General features: G+C 42.3%; 1 protein-coding gene across 7 annotated transcripts in view; it reads left to right on the forward strand.

Annotated features, from left to right (window-relative positions):
• The window catches only part of coro1cb (coronin, actin binding protein, 1Cb), a 53,416-nt gene that overhangs the window by 16,435 nt on the left and 17,356 nt on the right, over window positions 1–19,625 (forward strand). Inside the window, exons 2-7 of one of the 7 annotated variants that reach the window (XM_083531833.1) lie at window positions 10,186–10,385; window positions 10,992–11,073; window positions 11,544–11,666; window positions 11,772–11,901; window positions 14,825–15,006; window positions 17,526–17,645. In XM_083531833.1, the coding sequence (XP_083387959.1) occupies window positions 10,249–10,385; window positions 10,992–11,073; window positions 11,544–11,666; window positions 11,772–11,901; window positions 14,825–15,006; window positions 17,526–17,645 (774 nt within the window). In that variant the 5' untranslated portion in view covers window positions 10,186–10,248. Of the gene's footprint in view, window positions 1–10,183; window positions 10,386–10,672; window positions 10,886–10,991; window positions 11,074–11,543; window positions 11,667–11,771; window positions 11,902–14,824; window positions 15,038–15,373; window positions 16,532–17,525; window positions 17,646–19,625 lie in introns of those variants that run through there. The other 6 variants (XM_083531834.1, XM_083531836.1, XM_083531832.1 and 3 more) reach the window with 6 other exon arrangements.

Below are 19,625 nucleotides of genomic sequence, written 5' to 3' on the forward strand. Positions count from 1 at the left end.
CTGACTGAGGTCTCCCAGTCAGGAAGTCCAGTATCCAGTTGCAGAGAGAGGCGTTCAGGCCCAGTAGGCTCAACTTCTCAATCAGGTGCTGAGGAATGATTGTGTTAAATGCTGAGCTAAAGTCAATGAATAGCATTCGTACATATGAGTCCTTGTTGTCCAGGTGGGTGAGGGCCAGATGGGGGTTGTGGAGATGGCATCGTCCGTGGAATGGTTTAGACGATACACAAACTACATGGGGTCCAGGGAGTGTGGAAGCTGGGTCTTAATGTGCCTCATGACGAGCCTCTCGAAGCACTTGATCTCGATGGGTGTGAGCGCGACGGGACGATTGTCATTGAGGCAGAAGACAGTAGATTTCTTCGGCACGGGAACAAGGGTCGTTGTCTTGAGGCACGTGGGAACAACCTTGCTGCTCAGGGAGTTGAAGATGTCATTGAAGACATCTGCTAGCTGTTCTGCACATTCCCTGAGCACTCTGCCAGAAATGTTGTCAGGTCCAGCAGACTTCCGTAGGTTAACTCTGCATAAAGTTTTCCTCACTTCAAATGTGGTTAGACAGAGCACCTGGTCAGTGGGAGGAGGGAAGGTCTTCCTCGCCTTCACGTTGTTCTGTACCTCTAAACGGGCGTAGAAGTCGTTCAGCGCATCTGGGAGGGAGGCATCACGGTCACAAGCAGGTGATGTTGTCTTGTAGTTAGTGATCGCCTGGATGCCCTGCCACATGCGCCGGGTGTCTCCGCTGTCCTGGAAGTGGTCGTGGATTTTCTTTGCGTGTGCGTGCTTAGCCTTTCTGATGGCATGGGACAGTTTGGCCCTTGCTGTTTTCAAGGCCGTCTTGTCCCCTGTTCTGAAAGTCTCTTTGTTTCAACAGCACACGCACATTTGCAGTCATCCACGACTTGGTTGGAGCATGTAGTTGTAGATGGTCTTGGAGGTGGTCACATCATCAACGCACTTGCTGATGTAGCTGGTCACTGATGATGTGTACTTCTCCAAGTCGCCGTTGGTTGCAGCCTCTCTAAACATGTCTCAGTCAGTGCACTCAAAACAGTCCTGAAGAGCAGAAGTAGCTCCTTCTGGCCAGATTTTCACCTGTTTCAGAACTGGTTTAGAGTGTCTGACGAGTGGACTGTATGCTGGAATTAACATAACAGAGCTGTGGTCTGAGCAGCCGAGATGGGGGCGGGGCTCCGCACGATACGTGCTGGGGATGTTTGTGTAAACAAGATCCAGCATGTTCGCTCCTCTCGTTGCAAAGTACACATGCTGATGGAGTTTAGGGAGCACAGTCCTGAGATTCACATGGTTGAAATCTGCGGCGATAATAAACAATCCATCGGGGTGAGCATTCTGCAGGTCGCTAATAGCCCCGTAGAGTTCACTCAGTGCCTCATTAGCATTAGCGCTGGGAAGAATGAACACTCCGACAATGAAAACAGTGGTGAATCCCCGTGGTAAATGAAATGGTCTACATCTAACAGTCACAAACTCCACTAGCGATGAGCAATAGCCTGAAACAAGCACTGAGTTCTTTTATGTTTCTTAACGGAAACGCGGTTCTGAAGCGTCTTTACATGTATTTTGACCGCTCCCACCACCATACCGTAAGTGTACGATTAGACGCGCAACACTAAACAAAGTGCGGCTGCTTAACCATGTATTTTCAAGTTGCGGCTGGCTTAACCGCAGTCTTGTGCTGCTGCTGTCTTGTTCATTTCCTAGAGCCCTACATCTTTCCCACTTGACAGCATGCTTCTGTTTGAGGTGCTGCAGTAAATTGGTGGTACTGCTACCTTTGCTTGCAACAGCCTTCAAACACACTTTGCAGTGGGGTGTTGTTTGTGCTGCGTCTGACGCAACAAAACTGAACCAATTCCAAATTACAGATGACACTGTGCCTTTCTTGGGAACGTGTTCTTCTGCTCGCTGCCATGTTGTTTGTGTCTCTCTATTGCAAACGCACGGGTGGAGGGCTGAGTTCGTTCGAAACTATGGAAGCCCAGAAGGGAGCGTCGGTGGACATTAAAGAGAAACCCGAATTTTATTAAAACAGATCGATGTAAACTACACAGTAGAGTTAATCGATAAAATCGATTTATCGCCCAGCCCTTGGAAATGGCAGCGGTGAATACTAATTTTAAGAGGAAGGAGGATCATAGTGTTATGAGAGTTGACTGACTTATAAGAGTGGAGGAAGGTGCACACAGGTGGACTATGTTCAAGGTGTTGGCAGGGGACAGTGTAGCTAGACAGCATCAAATGGTTGTCTGTAGGATGGCTTTGGAGGTAAAGAAGAAGAGGAGGAGTGTGAGGACAAAGAAGAATGAGATAATGGAAACTGAAGGAAATAGAAATGAAGACAAAGAGACATGGTGGTGGAATAAGGGGGGTACATGAAAGCATCAGGAGGAAGAGGTTGGTGAAACAGGATTGGGATTATCAGAGAGATGAGAAAAGTAGGCAGGAGTACAAGTAGATGCAGCACCAGGTTAACAGAGATGTGGCGAAAGCCAAGGAAAATGCATATGAGGAGCTGTATGAGAAGTTGGACACTAAGGAAGGAGAAAAGTATTTGTATGAATTGGCCAGGCAGAGGGACCGAGCTGGGAAGGATGTGCTGCAAGTTAGAGCAATAAAGGGTGCAGATGGAAATGTGTTGACTAGTGAGGAGAGTGTGTTGAGAAGATGGAGGGAGTATTTTGAGCAGCTGATTAATGAGGAAAATGAGTGAGAGTTGGATGATGTGGAGATGGTGAAGCAAGAAGTGGATAGGATTAGTAAGGAGGACGTGAGAGCTGCAATTAGGAGCGTGCAAGTATGGAAGTTTGGCACATACCCAGCTCCAAAGAGCCCTCAGAACCACATCGGAGGCACCTCTTTACCAACCAGGAGACCAGGTGTGGCTCTCTACCCGAGATCTGTGCCTCCGAACTGCCCTGTAGGAAGGAGGGGTATGGAACAGAAGAACGCTCATTGGTTCTCAGACAAGACGTCTTGGACCCAGCACCTCAATCGAAATCAACACCTCAATCATCCTAACCGTCTCGCACACTGTGGACGTAGGCGTCCACGCCTCTCTCCTTCACTCAACACTCTCGCTCAGCCTCTCCCTCCTACAAAATCACCTACATCGGTCCTCCACATACCTGTCCCCTTTATAAGGTCCCTATTCCCCTTCACTGACTGTCTGATTTACAGGTTACTACCATAGATTATTCCGGACTACCTACTGCTCTGTTCCCTGTGCTTCCATGCTCCTGGCTACTCTTCGCAGGGAGCACTCAGTTAAGTGTACCATTTGCTTCAGTCACATCTAAAACTCTTGTTTGTGTGTGTATGTTTGGACTATGAAGAACATTCTGTGTTACTCCCGGTTTCTGACGCTTGGTCTATCCGTGAAAGAGGAGGTTCATGGATGTGGTGAGGGAAGACATGCAGGTAGTCGGTTTGAAAGAGGCAGATATAGAGGACAGGGGGTGTATGGAGATGGATGATCCGCTGTGGCGACCCCAAATGGGAGAAGCCAAAAGAAGAAGAACTTATATATATTCTTCTTTCAGCTAAAATATTAGGGGAGTAACGGTACACATATTTGGTACAGTGTGAGCACACGTGCAATTACCAGATGCAATACTTTTTATGTCCCTCTGGAACATATCAAATCAAATCAAATCAAATTTGTCACATACATACAGGGTACGACATGCAGTAAAATGCTTATTACGACGGTCCGGCATGAGGGAATAGGATGGGGAGAAAAATAATACAAAGAAAAAGAAGACTGATAAATAAAGTATAAAAACTATATAAAATAAAATATAAGAATATTCATTCATTCATTCATTCATTCATTTTCTCCCGCTTATCCGTAATCCGGGTCGCGGGGACAGCAGTCTAAGCAGGCCCCCGCCTTCGACTGCTGCCCAATTCACACAGCACCGTCCCTTACGGTCCCTCCTGCAGGTGGTGAGCCCACGGGAAGGCGGCCCCACGTCACTCCGACGTCACGGACCTTGATATTTCCCTCGTAAGGGAATATAAGAATATATAAAGATATAAATATAAATATATATATATATATATATATATATATATATATATATATATATATATGCTCCGAGATGGTGAACGTGTGTACCTCTCCGACTCTCTCGGCGTGCACGCTGGTTGTGCCGCTAGCGTGGTTAGCTGCAGCCTCGAAGCGAGCGTAAAAGGTGTTTAGCTCGTCTGCCAGAGAAGCGTCCGCATTCACCATTCTAGAAGATGGTGTTCTATAGTCCGTGATTGTTCTTAGTCCCTGCCACAGGCTCCTAGAACCACCATGTTGAAACCATGACTCTAGTTTCCTTCCGTAGTGCCACTTTGCATCCTTCACCGCTCTGCGAACACTGTAAGATGCAGCCTTGTACTCATCAATGTCCCCGGTGGGGAGCCCCATGTTGTAGGCAGCGGAGCGGGATCTCAGAGCGTCGCGGATGGTTTTATCCACCCACGGCTTCTGGTTGGGAAATGTTCTGGTAGTGTTTTTTTGCACCGTATCATCTGCTAGTTTCCCGATGAATCCCACAACCACTTCCGTAAACATGTTGATGTCATCAGAGCTGTGCCTGAACATGTCCCAGTCTGCGTCATCCGAAGCGTCCTGCAGAGCGGCTACCAATTGGTCAGTCCAGCACGCGACCTCCCTCTGAACCTGAGCTTCCTGTTTCACCCTTTGTTTGTAAACAGGCATAAGGAAGATGGCGGCATGGTCCGATTTCCCAAACGGTGGACGTGATTGTGCCTTGTAGCTGTTCTTTAGTGTTGTGTAACAGTGGTCCAGTGTCCTTTCGCTCTGGTGGGGCAGGTGATGTGCTGAATAAAGTTCGGTAGTGCGCGTTTGAGGTTGGCACTGTTAAAATCTCCTACCACAATGAGCGCAGCGTCCCGATGCTGTGTTTGGTGAAGAGTTATTGTCTCGTGTAAGTCCTGTAAAGCAGTGTCTGTGTCCGCTTAAGGTGGGATATAAACGGCACTGACTATAACCGAGCTGATTTCCTGAGGTAGATAAAAGGGCAGACATTTGATGATCAGTAGTTCCAGGTTTGGTGTGCAGGAGTGTGAAGGAGGAACGATGATCGCACTGTCGCACTAGTGGTTGTTCACCATCAGACACACTCCACCTCCTCTTGACTTCCCCGACTCCAGTGTTCTGTCCATGCGGTAAACCGAGAAAAACTCGGCCGGCTGGATGGCGTGGTCCGGTACCGCTGGGTTTAGCCATGTCTTGGTGAAGCAGAGAAGGTTGTAGTCCCGAATGTCCATCTGGAACTTGACCCTTGCCCTGAGGTCATCAAGCTTGTTCTCCAGTGACTGGACGTTGGCTAACAGGATACTAGGTAAGGGAGCGTGGTGTGTGCGTGCCCTCAGCCTGTTCCTGAAGCCGGCTTGTTTCCCTCGCGGACGCTGGTACAGGTCGCATCCTTTGTTCTCCCTCAGGATCTCGCTCGGCCAGCATGGGTCCGGGTTTAAAAACGTGGCTGACTGCAAGTTTGTTTAGCTTTTACCTCACACTTTGACCGCATTTTTTTTTATTAGTAAACTTGAAAACAAACACAACAATGCCAGGGGTATAAAAATCTAAACTAGGGTTAGCACAGTGTGACTGTGGATACTCACTAAGATTTGTTTTGCGGATGCCTGAAAACGTTACAGATTTTTTAGCATTTTATGTCTTGCTTCAAGAGTTTACATATATACATATATTAGGGGTGGGAGAAAAAATTGATTTACCAAACTATCGTGCTTCTTTTTAAAACGATTTTGAGATCGCTTTGTTTACCTCAGAATTGATATATATTTAATTATTTTACTTTTACAGAGAGGTGGTGGGAAGACGTTACCACTTTTATTCCAACAGAGGGCGATTTTGTTGTTGTCTGTATTTGATGAAGTCGTATCCGTTTTAAGCTGGCGCGAGAAAACCATGGCAGAGGCAGGGGAGTAAACCTCTTTGAGAATTGTTTAACGGATAAAGACCCTGCTTTACTCACAGACATTGAGTCTAATATGGTTATCGTTGCCCAATTATCCGGCTTTCTCCATACTAAGTGCGACGCGCACATTCTCAATCTGGCCTCACAGCGCGCACTGAAGCTGCCCGCTGTCGCGAAGTTACTCGGACAAGTACGACGCATCACTGGATATTTCCATAGAAGTGCTGCAGGACTTCATGTTTTGCAGGAAAAACAAAAGTTACTGGAGCTCCCTGTGCACAAACTTTTCGAAAACTTTTTGAAACGTCAAACAGACGTTTCAATGAGATGGAATAATGCCTATGACATGGGAGCAACAGGCTGCAGTAACAGCTGCACTGTTTACCTGAGGTGAGGAAGAGAGAGGATATTAGCACCTTGACTGAGTTGGATATTGGAACAGTTATTTTGTTGCACATTTGAATATTATATTCAAGTTTTTGGTACTTGAAAGTTTTATGGTTCAAGGTTCTTTATGCACTATGTATGTGTGTGCATTATCTAATCTAATCTAAGCAAACAAAAATCACAATTTAAACAATGAATCGCAATAGCTACAGAATCGCAATATGTATTGAATCGCCAGATTAGTGAATCGTCCCAGCCCTTATTTATATATATATATATATATATATATATATATATATATATATATATATATATATATATATATATATATATATAGGCGATCAAAATTAGTGAACAATTTATAAACAATTATACCATGCTACCAGAACACCTTTTCCACAAAATAACCAAGGCATTAAAAAAAAAAAAAAAACATTATTTTGCAGAAAACACACTGATCAAAATTAGAGAACAACAATGACTGTAGCATGGAAAAAGATTACAACAAAATTTTCTGAAGGTTACAACAGTCAGCAATTAGTAGGAAGTGTACAGGCCTCTGCTCTGAATGACTTCAGCACATCTGCGGCCACAGGACAGCACTAGTCTCTCACACTGTTTTGGTGTGATTTTGGTCCACTCTTCTTCCAGTCTCCTCAACAGTTCAGTGACTGTAGTGGGTTTCTTGGCCATAACTTTGTCGCCAAGGATTTTCCAGAGGTTCTCTATTGGGTTGAGATCAGGACTCTGGGCAGGCCATGTCATTATTTCAATGTTTTCAGTTTTAAGGAACTGCTTTACCCGTTTTTGCTGTGTGACATGGAGCATTGTCCTGCATGAACACTGCGGGCTGATTGAGTGATGAACGCAGGGAAGGAACCATATGTTGTTGAAGAAGGTTCTGATAAACATTTGCATTCACTCTGCCATGTAACTGTATAAGAGGCCCAACTCCTGCTGTAGAAAACATGCCCCAAACCATGACACGTCCTCCTCCACTTTTCACTGACTTCTTTACACACTTTGGGTTCAGTCTTTCTCCAGTTTGTCGCCGAACATAATGTTTCCCATCAGACCCAAATAAATTAAACTTGCTTTCATCACTGAAGTGAACTTTGGAGCAGTTCTCCTCTGTCCACACAACATGCTTAGTCTAGCCTTTTGATTTTTTCTGCTAATAAGAGGTTTGGTCACTGCAAAGTGGGCTTTCAGTCCAAATGCTCTTAAACATTGAGACGCTGTATGACGAGACAGATCCTTACCCTGTTCAGCGCTGAACTAGTGAGCAACTCCAGCTGCAGTGTGGAAACGATTACCCATTGAGATCCTCCGCAGTATCCTGTCCTCTCTTTTATTTGTCTTCCGGAGACGACCAGCCTTTTTGGCGGATTTGCATGAGTTTGTGATGTTGTAAAGATTCAATATTCTTGAAATCACAGATTTGGAACGACCAACTTGTCTTGCTATGGCTGATAGGGTCATCCCTTTGGCCTTCATCTGGACAACCTGCTGCCGGAGGCTTTCAGTCACTTTAGAACGGCCCACCATCCTGAAGAGTCAGTGAAACTGGAAGGTAGGCTGCCAGTTAAATAGGGGTTGACAGATTATCAAGGAAATTAGCACCAGGTACCAGATTAACACCAATAACTGGGAGGTATCTGAAAGTGTTCTCTAATTTTGATCAGTGTGTTTTCTGCAAAATAATTTTTTTTTTTTTTTTTAAATGCCTTAGTTAATTTGTGGAAAAGGTGTTCTGGTAGCATGGTATAGACAGGACAAAAACTCATTATTTCAGAATTATTCAATTGTTTATACAGTGAGGAAAATAAGTATTTGAACACCCTACTATTTTGCAAGTTCTCCCACTTAGAAATCATGGAGGGGTCTGAAATTGTCATCGTAGGTGCATGTCCACTGTGAGAGACATAATCTAAAAAAAAAAGAAATCCAGAAATCACAATATATGATTTTTTAACTATTTATTTGTATGATACAGCTGCAAATAAGTATTTGAACACCTGAGAAAGTCAATGTTAATATTTGTTTGATTGCAATTACAGAGGTCAAACGTTTCCTGTATTTTTTTACCAGGTTTGCACACACTGCAGGAGGGATTTTAGCCCACTCCTCCACACAGATCTTCTCTAGATCAGTCAGGTTTCTGGCCTGTCGCTGAGAAACACGGAGTTTGAGCTCCCTCCAAAGATTCTCTATTGGGTTTAGGTCTGGAGACTGGCTAGGCCACGCCAGAACCTTGATATGCTTCTTACAGAGCCACTCCTTGGTTATCCTGGCTGTGTGCTTCGGGTCATTGTCATGTTGGAAGACCCAGCCTCGACCCATCTTCAATGCTCTAACTGAGGGAAGGAGGTTGTTCCCCAAAATCTCGCAATACATGGCCCCGGTCATCCTCTCCTTAATACAGTGCAGTCGCCCTGTCCCATGTGCAGAAAAACACCCCCAAAGCATGATGCTACCACCCCCATGCTTCACAGTAGGGATGGTGTTCTTGGGATGGTACTTATCATTCTTCTTCCTCCAAACATGTTTAGTGGAATTATGACCCAAAAGTTCTATTTTGGTCTCATCTGACCACATGACTTTCTCCAATGACTTCTCTGGATCATCCAAATGGTCATTGGCAAACTTAAGACGTGCCTGCACATGTGCTGGTTTAAGCAGGGGAACCTTCCGTGCCATGCATGATTTCAAACCATGACGTCTTAGTGTATTACCAACAGTAACCTTGGAAACGGTGGTCCCAGCTCTTTTCAGGTCATGGACCAGCTCCTCCCGTCTAGTTCTGGGCTGATTTCTCACCTTCCTTAGGACCATTGAGACCCCACGAGGTGAGATCTTGCATGGAGCCCCAGTCCGAGGGAGATTGACAGTCATGTTTAGCTTCTTCCATTTTCTAATGATTGCTCTAACAGTGGACCTTTTTTCACCAAGCTGCTTGGCAATTTCCCCGTAGCCCTTTCCAGCCTTGTGGAGGTGTACAATTTTGTCTCTAGTGTCTTTGGACAGCTCTTTGGTCTTGGCCATGTTAGTAGTTGGATTCTTACTGATTGTATGGGGTGGACAGGTGTCTTTATGCAGCTAACGACCTCAAACAAGTGCATCTAATTTAGGATAATAAATGTAGTGGAGGTGGACATTTTAAAGGCAGACTAACAGGTCTTTGAGGGTCAGAATTCTAGCTGATAGACAGGTGTTCAAATACTTATTTGCAGCTGTATCATACAAATAAATAGTTTAAAAATCATATATTGTAATTTCTGGATTTTTTTTTTTAGGTTATGTCTCTCACAGTAGACATGCACCTACGATAACAATTTCAGACCCCTCCATGATTTCTAAGTGGAAGAACTTGCAAAATAGCAGGGTGTTCAAATACTTATTTTCCTCACTGTAAATTGTTCTCTAATTTTGATCGCCAGTGTGTATGTGTGTGTATGTGTATATATATATATATATATATATATATATATATATATATATATATATATATATATATATATATATATATAGTATTTATTTATTTACCACAACAGGAGTTTCATCTAATTGACAACAGAAGGTCAAGTTTGTCTTGAAGGTCATGTGCCTCTTATTGTAAAGCATGCGCATGGGATTTTGGACACCCCTAAACTAGTGAGACATCTCTTTTTAAGACAAAGCTTCTAATTTCTCACTTAAGCATTTTGCGGGAAAAATTTTAAGGCAATTTTGCACTTTCTTGCCCAAAGAAAGTATGTGAAGAACCAGTGTGAGCCAGAGTAATGACTGCTAAATGAATCTCTGATCTGTTTTTCTTTAGAGATGATCAGACGTGTGGTACGGCAGAGCAAGTTTCGCCATGTCTTTGGCCAGGCGGTGAAAAATGATCAGTGCTATGATGACATCAGGGTGTCACGAGTCACCTGGGACAGTGCCTTCTGTGCTGTCAACCCCAAATTTGTTGCCATTATTGTGGAGGCCAGTGGAGGTGGAGCATTTATTGTCCTTCCGCTTCAAAAGGTAACTTGCATATACACATTCACACACACATCCATGGATTGGCCTTTATCAAAAGATAATCCATAGTTTATCCAACATATCCCACAGATGCTATATTGAGTCAAGTCAACAATTTATACTGTATGTCAATTAACAATGTTTATGTAGGTGGAACTTGTCAAAGTAGCATCCACAAAAATGCCAGGACCCAAGGGTTATCAGCAGAACATTTCCCAGAGCGTCAAACTCCCTCTATTGGCTTATCTTTCATTCAAACAACCCACACCTCGCCACATGATGCAGAAAATGTTTTTTTTTATTCATCAGACCAGACCACTTTTTCCACTGCTCCATGGTCTAGTTTGGATGGATACATCCCCACTTTGGCCTAGTGTGCGATTGTGCTGCCCTAATTGCAAAAAGCTGCCATGCCCTGTCTACTCTGGCAATTTTCAGTAGCTCTTCTGTGGGAAGATGACAAGGTTGATGAGGCAGCCTCTCAAACCAAGACCAAGCATGAAGTCAGCATCATGGAGGAAGTGGTCATCACAGTCCTGCTGACTTCAAGGTTGATGTTGTCCTGCAAGTTACATCACCATCTAACTTCCTGACTTTGTTATTATTTAGTTGGTGTGCCAGATTCCTGAGCATCATGGAGGAAGTAGTCATCACAACTCCTGCTGACCTCAAGGCTGATGTTGTCCTGCAGGTTACATCCCATCTGTCTTCTTGACCTTGTATTATTCAGCTTGTGTGCCAGATTCCTAAGCCATTCTGCTTGGCAGATCTAGTGCCTGCTTCCAAGTTTCACAAAGGTGGTTGCTTTGCAGAGGGCTTTGCTTCACTTCCTGTTTTCTCAATTAAAGTTGTTCCACCTCTCTTCTTCACTTAGGTCCTCCACCTCACTACTCCATTGCAGACATTATTCCAGTAACTTGCTATGCTGTGTTATTTTGTTTCCCTTTGCTCCTTATTAGATTACTTCTCCATGAATTATTCTTGCTTGTTTCTGCTTGTCTGTTATCTGATCTTTGCTATGAACTGTGACAATATATAAATATAGCTCTGATCTTAAACATTCACAAACTTTTTTGTCTTAGCTATGCATGTTGTAAGTTATTTTTCTGTTTAGTTTAACTCTGCTTGCTGGAATATAATTGTTATTGTCTTCTTTTGCAGACAGGTCGTATCGATAAAACCTATCCAACTGTCTGTGGACACACAGGCCCTGTGCTTGACATCGACTGGTGTCCTCACAATGATCAGGTCATTGCCAGTGGGTCTGAAGATTGTACCATAATGGTATGATTTTTTTTTAATTATTATTTGAGTGTAATATGAACAAAGAACAAAGTTTTGCTAGCACCAGCCAAACTGTGCAGAGTTAACTTTTTATTGTTTTCTTAGGTGTGGCAGATCCCAGAGAATGGACTTACTGCTCCACACTCAGAGCCTGTTGTTGTGTTAGAGGGACATTCCAAGCGGGTTGGCATTGTGACATGGCACCCCACAGTCCGGAATGTCCTCCTGAGTGCTGGTAGGCAACTTTCTAGCAGACTTTGGGAAATCGCTTTACTGACTAAATCGCTTATACTGACATGCTTTTCAGTATAGCAATAATAGTTTAAGGCATTGCTTAAAAAAGATTAAAGATCTGTACTTCCTGATTTAATACGTTTTTTACCTTGCCTTTAGGTATGTGCTCCTTACTACTTGTTTCCTCCATCTCTGCCCTCTATTAAAATCTGTTACTTTACCACACCACTGCTGCTGCATACCCAACCAGCTGACTTAGGCTGGGTTGCTGTCAGGTCTCCAGCTGTCTTCCCATTTTGCATGAGAGGAAATGAATGTCCATTATTAAAAATAGACATTTGCTCTTTGATACAATCTATAAAACAAAAGAAAGAGAGAAGGTAGGACAATGTAAAAGGGGCCTGATACACCTTTTACCTGAGTGAAAACCTACTGGCATGACTGTCTTCTGGATTGGATCTGGCACTCCCTTATTGGTCAAATCAGTCAGAAGCACTAGGCACAAACATACACTAATAGCCAGCCACCTCCATTGGGTCTTGGGTTTAATCTCTTAATAATTTGGGGATGCACACAAGTCAAATCCCAAATACTGTACTTCCACCTACCCGGTTGCAGACTTTTGCTTTTTGCTGTGAATGCTGCAGTCCTCAAGATTTTCCGGCCCATTTTTAGGTGTTTTAAAGGCTGCTGCCAGTTATTACTATAAATCAGTGGTCCACAATCTTTTTTGCGCCACGGACCGGATTAATGTCGGACAATATTTTCACGGACTGGTTTAATGTCGGACAATATTTTTACAGACCGGCCTTTAAGGTGTAATGGATGAATACAAAAAAATGTATAAAAAATTATAAAATTATGGCATAAAAATTGGTATTTTCTGAATATAATAATGAATGTGAATCCACTGTGTTGTTTTTTGTTAATTTTTGTTCATATCCAATGACCCCCATGTTGAGCATAGTCTTAAATTAATCCTAAACCACCCTTTTCTTGTGTTTGAGTAGCTGGTATGGGTGGCTGCATACCACCACATCTGGCTGAGTCTAGGGTTACAGATAATATACCACAGATAATGTGGTATATTAAAGTAATCAACCTCTCAAACTGGCCTTGTGACCCTAAAGGGTCCATGCTACTTTGTGAGTAATTTTGAACTCCACGTAGGTTTAAAATGAGAACTTTGTCTTCCAATGTAAATTCCCATAGCAGAGTACCCCTGTTATACAGTCAGGGCTGCTGTTCTTGGGCCGGATGCAAATTTTCCTGTGTTATGTGAATTTTGTTAAATTTTGTTCTTGGGAGGTCCTTTCTCACAATTTTCTTTAATGACATCTAGGATGCCAAAAGGTTTATGCCTGTATAATAGTTAAAATAGGGAAACTCCCTTTGGGTGCTTGCAAAACCTCTCCAACTGCAAACAACAGGGGCACAAACCACTATACCTGAACGATCTTATGTCTCATGTTTTTGACCATTTGTTTAAGCCGTGTCACCCGTCTATCTGTTTGTAGATGGTACATGCTTGTGTGGATTGATTTAATGTAATTCGTAAAGTTCATGCAATGTTCGTGATATGAAAGCAGTGTCCCGATCAGTCAGGACCTCTTTTGGAATCCGAATGCAGGAGATCACACAGAAGAGTGCTTTATGGCTCTTTAAGACCAACTACTATGTCATCTTTTCATTTATGTGCTGCGTCAATGAGGGAGGTGGGGACTAACTGCTGGCTTAGTAGTATGTTTTATACCCTTGAATTAAATAGAGATGGATTGTGTGGATTGAGGTCTTAATCTACAAATGCATGGTGTGTTCCGCCTTATTCAATGTCTGTGTTATATTAGGGGCAGCCTGTGGCACATCAGGGATCCGATCTACCACGTCCACCTCAATCACGTGAAAATGCCTAGGTTCCCCCAGCATCAGCAAACCACCCCATGCTTCCCCTTTCGTGACTGTAACTCTGGGATCACTCACCTAATGGTAGCAATAACAGACATGGGGGGGTTGAAAAAGGGAGAAGAGAAAATCAATGATCAGTGGTGAAAAGTCTTGGGGGATTGCTGTTTGTTTCCAAAGAGCAAGGACTGGAGAAGGATGGGAGAAGCATGGGAAAGAGGAGAGAATGAGGGCTCACCTGCCCTCATAATTTGCCACCAAATGTTTCTTACCCAGTTAGACCATCTTGTCCAGTAATCCAGTTATCATCATTGTCACTCTCTTTATCCAAACAATTGAAAAACATTGTGCTCAGCTTTGGGTTTCTTACTCAACTTCCCCAGTTTTGCTGTCCATTTATGAACTCATACTTGACAATGAATGCAAGTAATCATACAGAAATCTTTGCTTACAGTTAGCAGTTTTAAAAAATGTCACCACTAATGCAAGTGAAAGATGACTAGCACTGATATGTTTAAGTTTAAAATGTCAGTCATGTTTATTCCTATTTGCAAGGTTTAGTTTACCTCACAGTCCAAGAAACAATAATATGTTTTAATTTCTTTGCAGAAACGCACCAGCTCATACCATTTAGTGAAATGTGTGTTTGGTTGTGGCTCAAAATGACACATTTAATGCCCATTGTCCATTGAGGACTCTTGACCAATCTTTCATCCCACTTGTAAGATTTATAATAAGAAGCCAAAAACCCATGGATATCACTGGGGGTTTGTTAGATCTGTGTCATAGGCTTCATTGGATATTATCATGCAGGCTGCACTGCCTGCTGAAAAGTTAAATAAAAAAACAGTGCAATATTTTTGAAAATCTTAGCTAAAGTGTTGAATTCCATCAATTCTGATCAAGAACATAGACCTATTAGTAAACATTTTATTGCTACATGTTAATGAAATTTTAAGGAGGATGATAAGTTTTCCATGTACTCTTAAAATGTGCTAAAACCATTTTTTTTCTTTGTTTAGGAGGTGACAATGTGATTTTTATCTGGAATGTGGGCACGGGTGAGGCACTCATCACACTGGATGACATGCACCCAGACATGATCTTCAGCGTGTGCTGGAACCACAATGGCAGCCTTATCTGCACTGCATGCAAAGACAAGAAAGTGCGCGTCATTGACCCACGCAAGGCCAAGATTATCGCAGTTAGTAGCACACAGATCATGTTGATATTAGGTATATATTAGGCAGTATAATATACTTTTAAGAATAATAGTACAAATTCTTATTTTCCTTGTACTTGGAATTCTACCATACAGTGTACATTATTTAAATTTTTTATTGTGTATTTTCTAGGGCTGTCAATCGATTAAAATATTTAATCCTGATTAATCGCATGATTTGTCATTAGATAACTCACGATAAATTGCAACTTAATCGCATATTTTTACCTGTTCTAAATGTATTTTAAATTAATACATTTCAAGTTTTTAATACTCTAATCATTTACATGGACAAATATGGATGCAAATGTATGTTTATTATTCATTCAATTAATTTTTATTTGTATAGCACTTTTAACAATGGAAATTGTCTCAAAGCAGCTTTACACAGATAATGTGGTAAGAAAGAATGAATAAGATGTTCTTTATAAGTGTAAGTTTGTCCCTAATGAGCAACTCAGTAGCAAATGTGGCAAGCAAAAACTCCCTGAGATGGCATAAGAAAATCTTGAGAGGAACCAGACTTTAGAAGGAACCATCCTCATCTGGGTTGCACTGAATGTCCAGTTATCACAGCTAAATGATGTTGAGGTGTGCAGTGATGGTGATTAATTGCAAACTGTAGTCCTGAGTCAGTGTAGCAGACTGTTGCAGGCCGAGACGAAGTGGGCAGATCCTACACCACCGTCAACAAACCTGAGCAAACGCATGAGAGTGAGGGCATGACGGCATACAAATATCCTAGTTCACCGAACACTCTATATCCATGATCCCTTCAGATCTGCTTCTTTACCTAAGAAAAATGTACTGATAAAAGACTTGACCAAATAAATGTTTTAAGCCTCCACTTGAACACTGAGACTGTGTCTGAGTCCCGAACACTGATTGGAAGGCTGTTTCATAACTGTGGGGCTTTATAAGAGAAAGATCTGATTCCTGCTGTAGTCTTCATTATTTAAGGTACAAATAGTCTGCATCTTTTAATGTAAGTAGGCGTAGAGATCATAATGGTAAAGAAGTTCACTCAGATACTGCGGCTTTGATTGTTGTGTTTTATAAGCCAGTAGTAGTATTTTATAGTCAATACAAGATATAATTGTAAGCCAGTGTAGACTGATTAAAATAGGGGTGATGTGGTCATATTTTCTAGATCTGTTAAGGACTCTTGTTGCTGCATTCTGGACTAACTGAAGCTTATTTATGCACTTGCTCAAGCACCCAGACAGTAAAGCATTACAGTAGACTAATCTAGATGCAACAAAAGCATCAACTAACTTTTCTGCATCCTGTAATGACATCATATTTCTAATTTCAGCAATATTTAGTAATATTAGTAAATAGTAATATCAGTAATATTATTCATGTGAGCCTTAAATGACAGACGAGGGTCAATAATCACACCAAGGTCTTTGAATGCTGTAGACAATAAGACAGGAAGACCATCCAGAGATGCTACGTCATCTGGAAGTTCACTTCTATCTGCATGTAATAAAAGTACTTCCATCTATTATGTCTCAGGAAATGAGTACGTTAATGACCATTTCTTCTTGTTTATAAAACCCGCAGTATAGTTTTGCACAATACCGCTAGAGGGTCAAAACCAAAGCATCATGGAATGCTCACGAAGGCTCACTTAATTGATGAGAATGTGCCAGGCCATTCAGCTCACGAACCGGTGAAACTTGCAGGTGACTTGGGGTCTGAAATTCTGCCTCATTCCCTACTCCCCCAACCTCCCACCCAGTGAATTTTTCCTCTTCCATCACTTGAAGAAACCATCTTGTGGCAGGCGTTTAAAAAAACGATGTCTCCACCAGCTCATCCATCGTTTGGAAAAGTGTTTCGCCTTAGGTGGAGGATATGTAGAGAAGGACTAAGCTTAGGTCGAAAGTTTGTTGTCATTTCATTATTTTTTCTTAGCAATTATAAACTTTTATGACAGCCCTTCGTAAATCATCAGGACACCAAACAGAACTTTTGCTGTGTTTTCACACAGACAGTTTAAATTGTTGGATGTGTGTATCATGACAGTTTTTGGTGCTTGATGAGACTTGGCCCATCAGCAAAACAAATGTTTATTGATTAAAAACTATTTTTCGGTGGAGTTTATAATGTTTTTTTATATCTGAGTAAAGAAAGGATGTTGTGAATAAATGTGTCGTGTTGATGGTTTTAATTTCGCCTTTTATATTTATTTATTTATATTTTTAATAAAAATGGTCAAACAGAAATGCATGCTGCATCAATCGCTCATTAAAAAAAATTAGTGCCGTTAAAAAATTTTTGTTTTAACGCATTATTAACGCGTAAATTTTGACAGCCATAGCATTTTTGTTTGGTAGTGTTTGTGCCTGTATTTTGGAAAGTGAATGAACTACTCCACCCTTAGATGAACCCCTGACAATCAGGAAACAGTGAGGATGACAGTTTGTATAGCTTAGTGGTAATGACTAATTGCACCTCTGTTGTTTGTTCTTACCTCTTTGCTGTGTATTTTACAGGAGAAGGATAAAGCTCATGAGGGTGCACGGCCCATGAGGGCCATCTTTCTTGCTAATGGCAACATCTTCACTACTGGCTTTAGTCGCATGAGTGAAAGACAACTGGCCTTATGGAACCAGGTGAGGCCTGAGACACACACCTCTGTAATGTACAGCCTAGATGTGTTATATTACTAATAACTAATCCTTAAATATAATTCTGTATTTACTGAGGGATCTCACTGAGGCACTTGAGGTGCCTGTGACTGGGTTGATGCATTGGAAAATTCCACTCACCTTGGCCCGCTGGGATGTAAACTCTGATCAAAATAAATGAGGAAATTTCCCGCGGTGAATAAAAGGGTTTAAAGTTTATGAACAGTGATTCCAAGTTTGGGCTACAGTATTTATTCAACACTGTGACATCTGTACACCAACGTTCCTTAATGTAAAAGCAGATTCTGCCGCCTTTTATTTCACCTGATAGCTCCGTTACACGATCCGCTCGGTGTAGGTGGAATCCAGAGAGAAGTAATCCGCTTTTCGGGATTGAGTCTGGACTGAGTGAAATTTCGGTAAAACAGAGTGCATGCAAAGTCTTTGTTTGTTCCGTTAATAAGTATCAGTTCATCCATTTTGTTTGGCATTTAACGGAGGTTTGGCAGGTGAATTGATGGGTTCTAAATCCCCACTGACATAGCTTCACTAGCACACCGGCACGCTTCCCCCGCCGGTGTCTCCTCCATGTACCATAGAGAGCAGCTGCTCCTCCAACTAAGAGCTGATGAATAAATGTCTGAAGTGAACTGCCCGATGTTAAGCAGTTGTAAGTTATTAGGATAGGATAACCAAACACACAGACAGTAAACAAAAAGAAAGAAAGTACTAGTGAGACGTGCCGAGGCTGCCATCCGTGGCGCCTTCTTGCCATCATATAATACCTTGTTTCAAAAATGCCCTACCTGTACGGTCCCTCTAATAAATATATTTCTAATCTTGTCCATACCTGTCACTCCCAATGACAATTGCAGCATCTTTGACTCTTACAGTTCTGCCTTTTTGTCAATACCACTGACTGTAAACCATACAACGTGGTAGGTCTCACCCTATTCTTAAAAGCTTTCTTTTCCACTCTTGTAGATACCCTTCTATCACTTCTACCACTCTTCTTTACCCCCTCCACCCTACCCTTTAAACTCATCCATCTCCACCTCTTCTCCCTGCAACCGCACCACTCCACTGCCCTCCCTTTCATTCACACTCATGTACTCTGTCTTAATCTTAATGACTTTCATTCCCCTTCTCTCCAGCATGTAACTCCACCTCTCCAGGCTCTTCTCCACCTGCTCCCTAATCTCGCCACAAATCACAATATCCGCAAACATCATAGTCCATGGAGACTCCTGTCTGACCTCGTCCGTCTACCTGTCCATCACCACTGCAAACAGGAAAGGGCTCAGAGCCGATCCTTAGATGCAGTCCAACCTTCACCCTCAACCAGTCTTTCATTCCTACTGCACACTTCACTGTGTCACACTGTCATTAAACATGTTCTGCACCACTCTCACATACTTCTCTGACACACCTGACTTCCTCACACAATACCACAACTCCTCTCTCGGCACCTTGTCGTACGCTTTCTCTAAATCCACAAACACACAACGCAACTCCTTTTTACATTCTCTATACTTCTTCGTCAACATTCTCAAAGCAATATTTTGTCTCTAGTTCTCTTCCTTGGCCTCTCCTCTCTGCCTAGCTTCCACTACTCTTTTCATAACTTCATGGAGTTACTAATCATTATTCCTCTGTAGTTACTGCAAGTCTGCACATCTTCCTTATTCTTAAAAATCATTCCATACGTGTCCTCTCACCTTCAGAGAGGATCTTGTTAAACAAACTCTACTGCTATTTCTCCTAAACATCTTCTTGCTTCTACCCGTATGTCATCTGGGCCAACCGACTCTCCACTCTTCATCCTTTTAATAGCTGCTCTCACTTCATCCTTGCTAATACAATGTACTTAGATGCTTCATTATCTCCACACCATCCAACCTTCTCTTGCTCTTATTTTCTTTATTCATATAGTCATCAGCTGCTCACAATACTTAATTAATCTTC

The sequence above is a fragment of the Silurus aristotelis genome, assembly GCF_946808225.1.
Source record: "Silurus aristotelis genome assembly, chromosome: 26".
NCBI lineage: Eukaryota > Metazoa > Chordata > Actinopteri > Siluriformes > Siluridae > Silurus > Silurus aristotelis.